The sequence below is a fragment of the Panthera leo genome, chromosome C1 (assembly GCF_018350215.1).
Source record: "Panthera leo isolate Ple1 chromosome C1, P.leo_Ple1_pat1.1, whole genome shotgun sequence".
Taxonomy (NCBI): domain Eukaryota; kingdom Metazoa; phylum Chordata; class Mammalia; order Carnivora; family Felidae; genus Panthera; species Panthera leo.
The window spans coordinates 154,195,802-154,211,301 of NC_056686.1; the positions used below are offsets into that span (position 1 = coordinate 154,195,802).

Genomic DNA, 15,500 nt, shown 5'->3' on the forward strand with positions numbered 1-15,500 from the left:
TTCGGGGTCATCTTAGGATCTTGACAACTATGCCAAACTCTGTGTGTTTTATTAGTTTTCTTTTCTAAGAACCACTGCTATACTAATATCATCTGCTACACTGATAATTAATTAATTTCTCTACTTATATTCCCTTCATTTTGCTTAAATTCTAATTTCTCAAAGTAAGTTTTTGGTCATGTTCTTTCATTCTTTCTTGATCATTCTTGTCATCATTAAGACATTCAATGACTACTTGGTCCTATCCCACAGATTCTGATGGAGAATGTTCTTATTCTCCAAACAGCTATTTATGTATTTTATGTGCTCCTTAACTCAATATTTGTTTAGGAGGGAATTTCTTAATTTTCAAGTTGTTAGAATTTTTTCTATCATTTTACTATTAATTTGTAGTTTAACTGTATTGTGATTAGATGATAACTCTATATGATATCTTCTATTGTGAATTTATTGAGGTTTACTTTGCTATCTAGTATATTGTTAATTAATATAAATATATACACGAGCACTTGAAAATAAGAAGTCTCAAAAAAAAAGAAAATATGAAAACCCTGCATAAGTAAATTTTGAGATAATGTATACATTCAAGATATATTTACTTTTATTACTTATATTATTCAAATTATCCGTGTCCCTATTTAATTTTTCTTTGTTTTATCATAGGCTAAGAGAATGGTATTAAAACTCTCACAACCATTTTTATATATCTTTATCAATATATTCTTGTATTTTTCATTGTTGAAATGAGTTGTTGGCTTTGAGTTCTTTATTTCATTGGAGTAATAACACAATTACTCAAAAATAGAAGGAAATGATTTTTAGATGATGGCAAGAATCCATCTCTAATAAAATACTAAAAAATTGGGTAACAGCAAAAATGAGTGCAACTGATTTTTCCTTTTTTTGTTTTTAAATTCAAATTTAATTTTGTTTTGAAATTCACCATTAAAATAATAAAGCATTAGGTTCTTACAGTTTTTGAGATTAATAGATGATTAAAAAAAATCTATTTTCGTGTTTATTAAGCCATTAATCAACCTTTGATTTAACTGATTTCTCAATGAGCTCATTTATTTGAAAATATGTATATTTTCACACATGATTCTCAAGCTAAATTCTGCATTGACCTATATCGTTCATGTATTTTTGGCAGGCTGACTTCATAAGTGAGCCGAGAGAATGCAGGGGCCATATCGTATCTGAAGCATCCACTTTGTTTTTTACACCAGGGCATTCAATAACCACTTAATAACTATAACACTGATGGTAAGAGCATTTTCCCTCCTCAATGGATTGATGCAACATTTCTTGCTTTTTAAAAATGTTCTCTACTATAGCAAATGATTTTGACCTTGAGGGTGAAGCAAAACAAAGCACAGCAAATAAAATACTCCACAATATTTTTTAAGAGTAAATGATTAAATGTTTTTTTTCTTGTTCCCTGACTTGATATTAGGATGTTTATGATCTCATTTTAGACTTGGTTTGTTACAGGGAGCTCATTTATAGGGTTTAAAAGGAGTTCAATTTATAATAAGTGATAAATTTATTAAAATATAAATCTGGAATTTACGGGTCAAAGGACATGAAATATGTGTATGTATATATACATATATTTTTATTTTTGAAAAAATACTTATTTTTAAGCTAGGTATGTACTGTTTTAAAGATGGGCATTTTACTGTTGTTATATATACTTATATGTACTTAAATATCTATACATATATATCTTAAATCATACAGAAATGAGATGCTCTACAACGTCAAAAATATTAGTATTAATATTTCATTGTGTACACTGTGCATATTAAAAATTTAAATGACCTCTATTAAAGACTCTCAACAAAGCAACAATATCAAAGAAAAATACACTGTCCTGAGATTTAGCATTTCCACAGAGAAGCTGGAAAAGTCAAATATTAGTCCATTAATTCCCACATCATCCCTAAAACCCAGATGATTTCTTCATCCAGCTGTATATTTGAAGGACAGTCTTCAGTGCATTTTTCATATTTACTAATTATTAACTTGTTCTTATCAATTGTGAAATCCAGTGTTAGTCAAATTTTTCACCAAGGTAGAGGGGAAGGTCGAGGAATATAGCTCTAGTATACTCTGAATTCTGCTTTAAAGTATGTCAAACATGGACTTTGTATTGATGATTAGATATAAGGTAACAAAAGAAATAGAACATCTCATCATATATTGGACCGACATAAAATTTTTGCAATACAAATAAGTTAGAAACAAACAAAGTCTGCAAAATTGCACTTATAATTCCCAAGTTAAAAGTCAAAGTTGTAAATCAAATGAGTAATTTCCATTGTTAAATTCATTTTGCTGAAATGGGCATAGAGTCTCTAGTGTTCTTTTGACATTAATTTTTAATGATGAATGATAACATTTAACAAATATTTAATAAGTGTCTACTTGCGGGAGTAACTGTATAACTATAATTAAAGGGTTAAGAGTTCTGTTTTGAGCCAGGCAGGCTTGGGTTTGAATCGCAGTTACTGGTTTTACGGACTTTTGGCAATTATCTTCACCTCATTAAGCTTTAGCTTCTAATTTGTAAAATGGTCCTTACATCACATGGTTGCTATAAGGACTGAACAAGATAACACATGGAAAATGCTTGGCGTGTGCTTGCCTGATAAATGGTAATAATTTTCATAATAGTATTATATAGTTTATAATATTTGTAATTGCTAACACTTGACCTTTTCAACTACCAAAAAATTAGTCTATGCACAACAAGATTAGGGCCTGAAGAATGAAATAGTGACTATAATAGTCCTAGTACCTGCCCTCATGGGTTCAATCAGATGGAAGATACAGAGAAGCAAACAACTGTCACACACGGTAATTGGATTCGTGTAGAGGATCTTGAGAGCACCACCTAATTCAGTCTAAGAAGGTTACAATAGAAGGAAATAACACTTGGGACAGAAGGATGAGTTGGATGGGGGTGGGGCAGGTGAAGAGGTGGGGGTAAGAGAGTATTCTAGACAGAGAGAACAGGCATAAGGATCAGAACCTGATAGAGCATGGGGAGTTTTAGGAAACAAAAGAGCAGTGTACTTGGATGGGGAGGGGAGGAGGGTACTACTATGTGAGGCTGGAAAGGTCACTAATAGTCATTTTTTGCAGGGATTCATAGGCCATGTTAAGTAGTATAGACTGTAAGCAAGGGGCAGCTTCTGAAAGTTTAGAAAGAGGGGAGACCTTTGACCAGGTTTACCTCCTAGAAGGATGACTTATTATGTGGATACTAGATGAGTGAGGAGGAATATTTGTGGGGGTTGCAGCAGTTAAAGCTGAGAGATGATGGAGGTCTGACATTGTACAGAGCTGGTGGGGATGTGTAGTAGACAAAGAAACATAGAGTTGGCACCACCTGGTAAACACTTCGATGTAAGCAAGAGGGAGTTTGTGTATCCACTGGCTGGAATAGTTGCCGTCTCATAAAGATCATGGCCCTGGGAAACTATAGCTCAGGATAAGGAAATAGTCAAGAGCTGAAAGGACATCCTCAACCAATGTCCAGATGGGACTCTCCAAAGTGTTTCCTGAGCATCTGTCAGATAATTATATGAGATTCTGAGTATATTCTTTTCTCCTCCTTCTCTCCTTCCTGCCACCTCCCCAGAGAGGAGAAGCTGCATCCAAAAGCAAACTGCTTCCTTAATTTGACTTAGGAAGAAAAGTCTTGCTTGATTTATTCTATCTGTATACTTTCAGAATATATAACTGATAAAAATGTATGTATTCATGAAAAGCATAATTAACTTATAAAATGCCAATTAACACTGATGCAGCACCTCATTTGTGCCAGGTTCTGTGCTTGTTACTAGAAGTACAAAGATATATACGACCACAGTTATTCTCAAGCTGCTCACAAGATTAGTAAGTAGGACAGACAGATACACAACAGAGAAATAGAGTATAATACACACATTTCATGTTATGCAGCTAGCAATTATATTTGGGGGGAATTGAGAGGGTTTTCCAGAATTAAGAGTTGCCTGATATAGTGAGCAACAAAGCAACAACATGTCTTTATTGAGTCGATACATGGACAAAGTCATGAATCTCAATTCAAAGATCATTTTGTTTTGTTAGATTTTGCAGAGAGTGGCAAGAAGAAGATAATTTCTAGCAAGAAATTATAGAGTCAAAAGACATAAACTTCATGGAACGATGTGACTAGGACTGGGCTGAGTCCTGGGGAATTGGACAGAAGAAATGAATCTCATCAAGATGGTGCAATTGCCTGCGATATATTCAAGACTGCCTTTTCCCCGTCCATGGCAATGTGTTTCAGATGGTAATTCTAGTAATACAGATGAAATAATAGGATGGGAAGCCGGAGGTCATGATTGGAGATGGATTTAGAAGATAAAATCCACAGGATTTGGCAGTAAATTTGATGAGGGGTTTCAAATTAGAGAAGTTGAGAATGAATCTAGATTTCTCATAAGCAATTTGAGAGCTTATATGATTGGGAGGAAAGTAGCATGGATTTTTTGGAAGCCAGGGAATGACAGAGCTTAAAGAATTGGGAAATATTGGGGCACCTGGGTGGCTCAGTCGGTAAGCGTCTGACTTCAGCTCAGGTCATGATCTCATGGTTCGTGAGCTCGAGACCCGCATCGGGCTCTGTGCTGACAGCTCAGAGCCTGGAGCCTGCTTCAGATTCTGTGTCTCCCTCTCTCTCTGCTCCTCCCCCACTCACACTCTGTCTCTCTCTCAAAAATAAATAAACATTAAAAAAAATTAAAAAAAAAAAAAGAATTAGGAAATACTGCAGACAAACAGGTGAGATAGGGTCACTGAACTTGGCAATTAACAGAACATTAATGGTTTCTGACAGAGAGAAAGTTAGGGAAAAAAACAGAAAGGGGATGTTTGAAGGTGACTAAGCAGTGGAAAATGGGAAAATGGTGAGTATAATCTAATCTATTTTTCAAGAAGATTGGCAATGAATTTAAGGAAAAAAACTTAAGAGATGAGATCAAAGGGACACTTAAAATTTACATGATTTTATTTTATTTAAGAGCAGGAATCTTGTCCATTTATCTAAGTTTGTGGTAAGGTCTTCTAAAGGAGAAACTGTAATACAGGATGGAGGCAACAGTTGCTACATCAGAGACCATGAGGATTTGTGAAGAGACTGTACAGAAAGAAAAGTTGGTGGCATACGCATCTATCTTGCAGAGATTCCTAATATCCCCAGATATTTTGTGTGATGCTTTCCTATGAGAAACATTATGTTATCATGGTGTTCATGAATTTGGATACTTGTAACAATCTTGGTACCTATCCCTTTTGATTCAAGATTAACCAGAGACTTCCTATTTCCTTATTTAACATTTTTACTGGACACCTTCTATAGGCTAGGCACTATGCTAAATGTGGGCTATACTTTGGTAAATGAAACGGATTAATCCCTGCTCTCAGGTACATTTAAAAAAGGATCATTTGCCATGTAAGGTGTTCACTGTAGACTTTTCTGTGTTAGTACAAATTTAATCTGCTGAGCAGTATATGCTGAGGTTGGAAATTGTCACATGTTCTTTAACCCAAGTACAGTAAAGGTAAAAGTATTAAATGAACGAATATCAGCAAAGCTGCAAATAAGTTTTATTTTAACACAGATAGTATAAACGAGAGGGCAAATGGAAGTCTAGAAGTAAATATTCATTACCCATTTACTCATTCATTTAATAAACATTTTGTATATGCTATGGCCTTAAGGTGACTAAGACCTGGTTAGTGTTTCTCCTATTCTCAAAGATTTCATAATCTAATGGTGCAATCATAAAAGTGCTTCCTAATGATTTTAAGCCTTAAACTCAGGAGCATGTCTTCCTAAAATACAACGTGAAGTAACCATAGCCTAAGAGAATAAGTGCCCTGTAATTAGAATTAGAGTTCCACAGGTCAGTGGGAGATGCAGCAGCAGATTGGTCTAACATGCAGGCCATTCCAGAAGAAAGAGGATCCTCCAGGACTGAGGGAGAGGACTCAGGCACTTGTGGCTGTGCCATTAACCTATGCCCAGTGAAGAGGTTTGGTAGCTAAGACCAACTCTATAATGGACATCTATTCTTAGTTCTTTAATAAACAATACCATTCACTTTAAAGAAATGCCAAAGAAATTATTTTTTTCAGGCACTGTTAAGGAGATTTAGTATAATGGTTAAGAACATGGACTGTGTTGCCAGCTGCCTGGATTCTAGCCTGGGATCAGTCCTTACTATTTGTGTGACATTGGCAAGCTACTTAAACTCTTTGCATTCGATTTCCTTATCTGTAAGATTAGACTAATAATACCTATCTCCTGGTATGAAGCATCGGGGGAGACAACACATTGTAAAACCCTACAAACAGTGTTTTCCGACGGTGAGCACTCAACATATGATATCTGTTATTAACATGACCTGAATTACAAAGATCCAAATGTCATTTTTACTCATTCTGGGGCTCACTCATTGCAAAAACAAGTGTACTTTTTCCCTAACTAGCTTAGAATACATTGTTTTTATTCCAAAAAGTAGAAGTTTAATAACTCGATTCATTTAAAAGGTATTTATGAGAGAATTATGGTATAATTGTGCCTTGGCACCTTATGTTTTTGAGCACTTTTAACTTCAGAATAGCCTTTAGATTCTCATAATATTCCTATAAGTGCTATTGGACAGTTGTCCTCCTTTTACAAATTAGGAAATGGGACAATACAGGGTTAGTGATTTGCCCACAGTAGACGTAAGGCCACCAGACTTTTAGTCTAGTATTTAAACAAATCAACCAAAACTCAAAAAGTTCCTGAGCACACACTTGTGCCCAACATTGCAGTAGGTGCCTCAGAAGACTAAAATTATATAAAATACAATCCATAACCAAAGAATCTTACTTTCTAATTGGAGAGATATCATCTTATATTGTCTTTTGCACAGTCTCAGCAGTTTTGCCCAGTTTTTAAAGCTCTTTGAAATCTGTCCAAGCCACCACCTTTATTATTAGTTTTCAGTGGAAACCCATATTTCTAGCTGATCCATTATTCTTACTACTGCATGAGTCAAGAAACATTATGAGGTTTTAATTTTTTTAATGTTTTATTTATTTTTGAGAGAGAGACAGAGTATAAGTGGGGGAGGAGAAGAGAGAGAGAGGGAGACACAGAATCTGAAGCAGGATCCAGGCTCTAAGCTGTCAGCACAGAGCCTGATGCAGGGCTCGAACTCATGAATCGCGAGATCATGACATAGCAGAAGTTGGACAGTTAACTGACTGCGCCACCCAGGTGCCTCGAAACATTATAAGGGTTTAAAAACAATTCTTTAGGTTATTTGAATGTACTTTGTAGGTTGAAGTCTGCTGGGATTTACAGAATGATGAATGTGACCCATGCTATGCCTTTTCTGCATTTGGGAACAAACATGGGACAAGTATAGACAGATAGCCCATAGATTTGTCCTGGAATGGGTGGGGGTCAGTTGTGTATAAGTGTGCATCTTAAGGGGGAGGCAAAGCAAATACAGGCCTCCATTTTACATGTCCCTTAATATGGAGTCTGTTTTCGTTTTCCTGGAAATTGAGGCAGGCAGTAGCCTCATCTCCTGTGATTTTATATTCCAGAAATACTAAACTATTATTGTTTCCAAACACATCCTGTTGGTTCATGTCTCTAGGTTTCTGTATATTTATTTTTTCTGGCTGGAATGCTCTTTAGAAAAAAGGTTTCTTACGTTTTTTAAGGAGTCTACCATATCAAGAATTTAATGAGAAATTTAAAAATTAAACAGATAATACAAAATCTATCACTTTCCCCAGATAAACACGTAAAGAAATTTATTACTGAGGGCAGAAGGCAAACAATACAAAAGGACTAACAGTGGAGTATGTTACTAGTACTTCTTACAAGAAAATACTGGGAACAGTTGGGAATGTTACTGGTAATAGTAATAATGACAATTTATTGAATACTTACAATTTGCCAGGCATTATGTTAACTGCTTCACATTTATAGCCTCATTTAATAGTCCACAGAAAGTAGGAAGTAGGTGATATTATCCTCATTTTTGAGATAAGAAAATTGAGGATTAGATAGTCAGGTAAGGTCACATGGTATGTGGCTAAAATGGAATTATACAACACAGTGTCTGGCTCTAGAGCATAATCAATTACCAACACCTTTATAATTGTGGGCCTCACATGTCTACAGACAAGTGCTTAGAAAATGGTAATAAACAATGGGCATTTGTAATTTTAACTCATGCCATTAATAGAATTTCAATAATGATCCATTGTAGATAAGGCTCATTATTGAAATTAAGGAAGGGAAACATTAACATATTCAAATGGAACAGGTAACAGAGACCATGGCCAGTAACATTTTGAGTCAATGAGGTATTTCCCAACATGGAAATTCATATTTAAAGGTTGAAAGTCATCTTTCTAAAATCCAAATATATATACAGTTGACCCTTGAACAATGCAGGGGTTAAGGGGGCTGATCTCCTGTGCAGTTGAAAATCTGCATATAACTTTTGGCTCCTCCAAAACTTAACCATTAATAGCCTACTGTGACCAGAAGCCTTACTGATAACATAAACAGTTGATTAACACATATTTTGTATATATATTATATACTGTATTCTTATAATAAGGCTAGAGAAAAGAAAATGTTATTAGATAATCATAAGGAGGAGAAAATACATTTATAGTACTGTACTGTATTTATAAAAAAAAAATCAGTGTGCAAATGGGCCCATGCAGTTCAAACCATGTGGTTCGAGGGTCAACTATATATGTGTGTACATATGTATATATGTATTTGCATATATGTATATATGATAATTACCATATAATATTATAATTACTATGCACATATGCAAAGCTACGGCTCCTTTGTATCCTCTATTACTAGTACACTCCCTGGCACATGGTAACTGGTGAGTAAGTGAAGGTAGGCAAAAGAACAAAGACTAAAACAGAAAGAACCAAAAGGATAAGGTTACTTTAATACAGTATAAACTGCATTCCTAATTTAGAGTAAAGAAACTTCATCTTTTGAGGCATCTGCTATCAGTTTAATTCCACTAAAAGAACATCTTCTAAATTGTGCCTTCCTTTGAAGAGAATACAGCATAAGACTAAGGAAGCAATGAAGAAAAATAATTTTAATTGAGTTTATTTATGACCAAGAAGAAAAAAACAAATGGTGAAGGCAAGTGCCAGGAACTTTGTGACGATGTGGTAATTTATAAAAGAATATTTACAGAAAGCCAGTTGAAAAATGAATGAAATAAACTGAAATGTAACAGATGATGAACAGAAGGTTCAGTATTTAATATAAATATTCAGCTGGATGAGATACAACTGTGTTTCAATAGCAATTCTTGTGAAAAGGATGAGGGAAAATTACTTTCCTAGAAGCCCAATATAAATTGACAAGGCAAATGTCCGATAAAGATAAAAGCGACAGGATCTAATACAGCATTAGATTGAATCAAGAGAAAAATGGCGTCTGGATCATGGGAAATAAAACTGTATTTTCAGGTGTGCTTTCATAAGAACAAGTGTGATAATGAGAATCCTTCAAAATGGTTCCATTAAAAAGAGTTGGAAAGAGATGGAAAAGTTTAATCTGAGTGCCTGCTTTGTGCCAAACATGTTCAAACATGTCACAAATATAAAAGGAGAGACAAGAATGCATGTAAGTAGTTATAACAAAATCTTACAATACTTTGTAATATGTGTAAGCCTAGAACATGAGTTGTTCATTGCATAAACTCTGTGCCTTCTGTCTCTGGAAACCAAAAAAAGAAGCCATCCATTCTACCTGGGGTCCAGCAGTTTTCATGCCCACTGCTTTCATTAAACATTTTTTTAATGTTTATTTATTCATTTATTGTTTTAATTTTCTTCTTTATATATTTGTCATTCTCAAATTCTTTACAATGGAAATGAATTGTTTTTATAATAAAAAAGAATGCAATCCAAGTAATTTAAAAAGGCTCTTAAAGACTAATTCCCAAATTATCCAAAACCCCATGTAGCAGCCTGAGCCTTATTCCCTTTCTGAATGAAGCTTGATTATATCACTGTATTCAAAAGTCCAGGGTCCCCCAAAGGCTGGGCCAAACCAGGCACTAATGAATTTGCTATTTTCTAAAAATACAGCGAAATGAAGACAGACTCTAGTAGTGAGCATTATATGTTAAATACTCTGATCATCAATAATACAATTAATTCAATTAAAAGGATACTTAATAACATAAGAATAAATGGGGTTTAAACTAAGTCCCTCTCTGTCTAAGGTTCATTCAGGTCTCAGCTTAACAATTATTTACATTTAGTTTAAACTAATTTACTGTTATCATTTTTATTAATGTCATCAATTTCTCTGATTCACTTTCACACATTCAAGGGGAATCAACGACACTAATTTTCCAACCTATAATTTGTTCGTTTTTTTCTTTTCTTTTTTTTTTAATATGAAATTTATTGTCAAATTGGTTTCCATACAACACCCAGTGCTCATCCCGAAAGGTGCCCTCCTCAATACCCATCACCTACCCTGCCTTCCCTCCTAACCCCCATCAACTGATTTCAAAGAGCTAAAACAGTTTAAGAATTCTGAACTTTAGGCACTACAGCCATGGACCTAATGCTTGCACTTTGATTAGAAAAGCAGTGCATTTAAGTTCAGTATAGGCTGCAAAAGCTTAATTTATCAGATTTCCTAAAACACGCAATGTGCAATGGTATCATCTATTCTGTTTAATTACAGTTAAAAAAATTACTGGTACAATAAACTGTTTTATCAGTTCCTACTGGATCATGACTTAAATTTGAGAAATACTGTATTAAATTATCTCTAAAGTTTCTACTACCCTTACATTTAAATTTTCAATTAATGCAACGATAATCCAAGATATAAAATGACACAGAGTATGCAGAAATAGAACTGCCTCCAGTGGTTCAGTGGATAGTCACTTTTTTATAAAAAGATCAGTTTTTCTGTGAACTAGCTCTGAACAATACAAACAAAAACAGTATAAGTAATGTAAAATTTTTGCAGCAAAATTATTTGTTATGGATGGTCTTTATAATAAAAGTTTCATTTTTTCCTAAAGTTTCTTTTTTTTTTTTTTTTTTAACGTTTATTTATTTATTTATTTTTGAGACAGAGGGAGACAGAGCATGAACGGGGGAGGGTCAGAGAGAGGGAGACACAGAATCTGAAACAGTTTCCAGGCTCTGAGCTGTCAGCACAGAGCCCGACGCGGGGCTCGAACTCACGGACCACGAGATCATGACCTGAGCCGAAGTCGGCCACTTAACCGACTGAGCCACCCAGCCGCCCCTTAAAGTTTCTTTCTTAATTCAGCAGATAGCATGTAATAGCTATTAGTCTTCATTAAATATTAAATGTAAACCTAAAGTTTCAAGCCAAAAAAAATCAGACTAGAAAAAATACTGCCAAATTTAACAGTACCTTAGAACCAATTTTACAAAAATAAAGGCCATTAAAAGAAATCAGCTTCCATTGGTTCTTTAGCAAAAGCCAAATATTTAATGAAACTGAGATACTATTCAAATTAAAATCCTGAAAAAAACTACACAATGTTTTACAAAAATGAGCTATCATTTTTTTTTCCTGAATTCATTTCCATGGACATGTGAGATGAAATGAGGATCTACCTACCATTCTATCTCTGCACTCTTTCTCTCCTCATCTCATTACACAAATATGATTTACCCAAGGCAATAATATACAAGTATATATTTACATACAGGCAATAATACATGCATGTACATATAAATTTATACCTACCCACACATATAAAATCTTACCTCTTTGCTTTCTTCCAGATCTGATTCACTACTGAAGTCCTCTGTGTTTAAATTTTCAAAGTCAGACTCTCCTACAGCAATTGGTACAGTCACGGTAAGACTGGGATTGTTTATGAATGACATGTAATCGCTTTCATCAATAATGTATTTTTCAACACTGCTGCCGGTTCCTATTCCACTTGTGGTTCCATTCACATCTTTAATATAGTCAAGATCTTTTCCAATTTCTGTTGTATGATTGGACATACAACTGTCTTTCTTATTGTTTAGATCATCAAGTGGTTTAATTTCATCTAAAATCTTTTGTTTTCTGACAAAGGATTGTTGAATAAATTCATATATTTTTCTCTTCACATAAGCTATTCCTTTGTGCATCCTGTCCACAGCTATTTGGAGGTTGTTCATTTCATTATCATCATCTGTGGCTGCAAGATTGTCTGCACTAAATGAGCTCAGAAGCAAGGCCAGAAAGAGGTTCAGGACCTTAAAAATAACACAAACATGATTATAATTTCACCCCAATGTAAAGAGCAGATTGAGATAACTTATTCCTCTAAGTGTAGAGGAAACTGTAAGTTCTAACAGCTAGATTAGAAAGAAGCACCATAGAATAGTGATTAGAAGTTGGGTAATCTGAATTTGTTATCTGGCTCAGTAGCTACTGCACTCTACATCCTTGGGCAAAGACATGATTTCTATTGGTCTCACATTCTCCCACATATAGAACAAAGATGATGAATGAGTTAACCTAAGGTTTAGCTATGTTTAAACTTGTATGATTATAAGAAAACAGATTGATATATGTACTATGCACAAGTTCTAACCTTAAAAATCATTAGTGTTTGCAATTATACACTGAAATAGATTCTATAGTTTCCCTAATGATAAACAGAGATATTGAGTTGGATATTAATTAAAAAAATAATCATTATGATCCAGAATGAGAATAAGTATCTTAACACAGGTATTGACACTTATTTTCTTAACCCATTATTTCTCATGCTCCACTATTGATTAATTAGAAGAACCATTTATAAATAATTTCCAATACTTCCATAAGACTGATACTTTATATATATATACTTTATCTATCTATCTATGCATCTATCTATCTATCTATCTATCTATATATCTTTTGGAATATATTAAAATTTTCTATACCTTAAAAAGTAATTAACGTTTCAAACTTAGAGAGAAGAATTGATCAGTTATTCCATTTGAGTAATCTCAGGCATCATTAGCCAATCCTTATTTTGACCTAGCACCACTAGAGAATTGATTAACCTAGGTTGGCTAATGCATCTGCCATATGACATAGAGTGATTGAACGGTATATGCCGCAAAGGGGCAAGGAAATGGTAAAATCACTATGAACACTTAAAGACTCCACTCTTTAGTCCTATACTGGCAAGTAACATTAGGCTTTCTTTAAAATTTTTTTTCAGATTTCTCCCTCTTCTCTGAATTTGAAAAATGTTCCCAATATATCCTTCTAGGCATGTCTTCAATATGATACTCTATTAAAATTCATATAACAAATGTGATGAAATGATTGACAAAGTGGATTTGAATATAAAAACTATAGGGTCACTGCTATATTACTGTGTTGTGAAAGTGAGACATATCTATCTATATCTATATCTATATCTATATCTATATCTATATCTATATCTATATCTATATCTATACATCTATATTTATCTCCAAGGCAAGAGACTTTACAAATTATTAATCATAGTTTTTGCTTGGGCAAAATGGTCACTATCCTATTATGCTCTTAATCTATTTCTGAAATATATATCTTAAATGGGTACATACCACCAGGTTTCCAATAACCATAACCATCATGAAGACAGTAAGGCACATGGCTTGACCAGCAACCTCCATACAGTCCCACATGGTTTCTATCCACTCTCCACAGAGCACGCGGAACACTATTAGGAAGGAGTGGAAAAAGTCATTCATGTGCCAGCGTGGAAGCTGACAGTTGGTGGAGATCTTGCAGACACAATCTTTGTAGCTTTTACCAAAGAGCTGCATGCCAACAACAGCAAAAATGAAGACGATGATGGCCAACACCAAGGTGAGGTTACCCAGAGCCCCCACTGAGTTGCCAATGATCTTTATTAGCATATTTAATGTTGGCCAAGATTTTGCCAACTTGAAAACTCGGAGCTGGAAAATAAAAAAAAAATTATATAATTATTATTATGATCTTTAAAAGCATTGAATATACTGAGGTTTACCAAGAAATGATGATTAATATAGAATCTCTTACATCTGCCCTGCCCTTGAAACTTCTCAGGCTCATTGTTAATTTTTGGACCTTCTAGGAAGAATTTAGTTCTTCCATATTTTAACCATGTAGATCATCTTCCCTAAGAGTCAATTTCTGAAGATTACTTGGGGCCAACTGTCCATAATTTGTTTTGTGAATGTGGTTCTAAGGCATACCAGGCCCAACACTAATATTAACATCTGATTCACAATAATCTGTTGAAAAGATATTCATTTTGCCAATCAAATGCAAAGCAACATCATACTGAGGTCCTGCTATAGGTGGAGAAAAATGTTTATTATTCATTAATGCTCCTTTAGGGTACTGACCTAGCTGTGCCTGCATTTAAAAATTTGGAGTATTTCCCATACCTATAATTCTTCCCCTGATTTGCAGGGACATATATGTAAACCAATGAGCATGTTAAGTAATCCTACAGATTTTTTTCCCTCTCATTTAGAGAAGAAGCATATTATCCAGAGGTAGAATTAGGAATCTTCTGCATGCCCAACTGTGTCTGATCACCATTTACCACTACAAAGGGCTGTTTGTATTTTCTTTTTTTTTTTTAATTTTTTTTTTTAACGTTTATTTATTTTTGAGACAGAGAGAGACAGAGCATGAACGGGGGAGGGGCAGAGAGAGAGGGAGACACAGAATCGGAAACAGGCTCCAGGCTCTGAGCCATCAGCCCAGAGCCTGACGCGGGGCTCGAACTCACAGACCGCGAGATCGTGACCTGAGCCGAAGTCGGACGCTTAACCTACTGAGCCACCCAGGCGCCCCATGGGCTATTTGTATTTTCAAGTGACTATTAAAATGTGATATATTTCATTACAAGTATTTTCTTAGATCCAGAAATATTAACTGTAGTCATCTCTAGAAATGATAGTCACAATTGCAACTGAGTAATATATTAAACTTTACATGACTGTACTTTTTTTTTTTAAATAAAGGTTTTTCTAAACACACGGAGAAAATTTTTTTTTTCCATTTAGGGATAGTTTTGATGATGCAAATGTACACAAAGATTTAAAGTGTTAATAGTTGTGTAGTAAAACCTATGACAGTACTATATACGAGCTCTGAGTGTTGGACAGGTTTAGTTTTTGTTACTGTTTTCTTTATTTTTTACCAGTCGGAATGAACGGAGAACTGATAATCCTTCCACATTGGCAAGGCCGAGTTCTACCAGGCTAAGTGTCACAATAAAACCATCAAAGATATTCCAGCCTTCTTGGAAATAATAGTAAGGATCCATGGCAATAATTTTCAGAAACATTTCTGCTGTAAAGATCCCAGTGAAAACCTAAGATCAAAACAAAGTTACTCTAATTCCATCAGATAATGATAAAGT

General features: G+C 34.5%; 1 protein-coding gene across 7 annotated transcripts in view; it reads right to left on the reverse strand.

Moving 5' to 3' along the window:
• The window catches only part of LOC122226195 (sodium channel protein type 1 subunit alpha), an 82,992-nt gene that overhangs the window by 36,238 nt on the left and 31,254 nt on the right, over positions 1-15,500 (reverse strand). For all 7 annotated transcript variants that reach the window (XM_042949014.1, XM_042949012.1, XM_042949015.1 and 4 more), the window contains exons 14-16: positions 15,279-15,452; positions 13,684-14,040; positions 11,866-12,348 (exon numbers count right to left, since the gene is read on the reverse strand). In XM_042949014.1, coding sequence (XP_042804948.1) covers positions 11,866-12,348; positions 13,684-14,040; positions 15,279-15,452 — 1,014 coding nt within the window. The remainder of the gene's footprint in view (positions 1-11,865; positions 12,349-13,683; positions 14,041-15,278; positions 15,453-15,500) is intronic.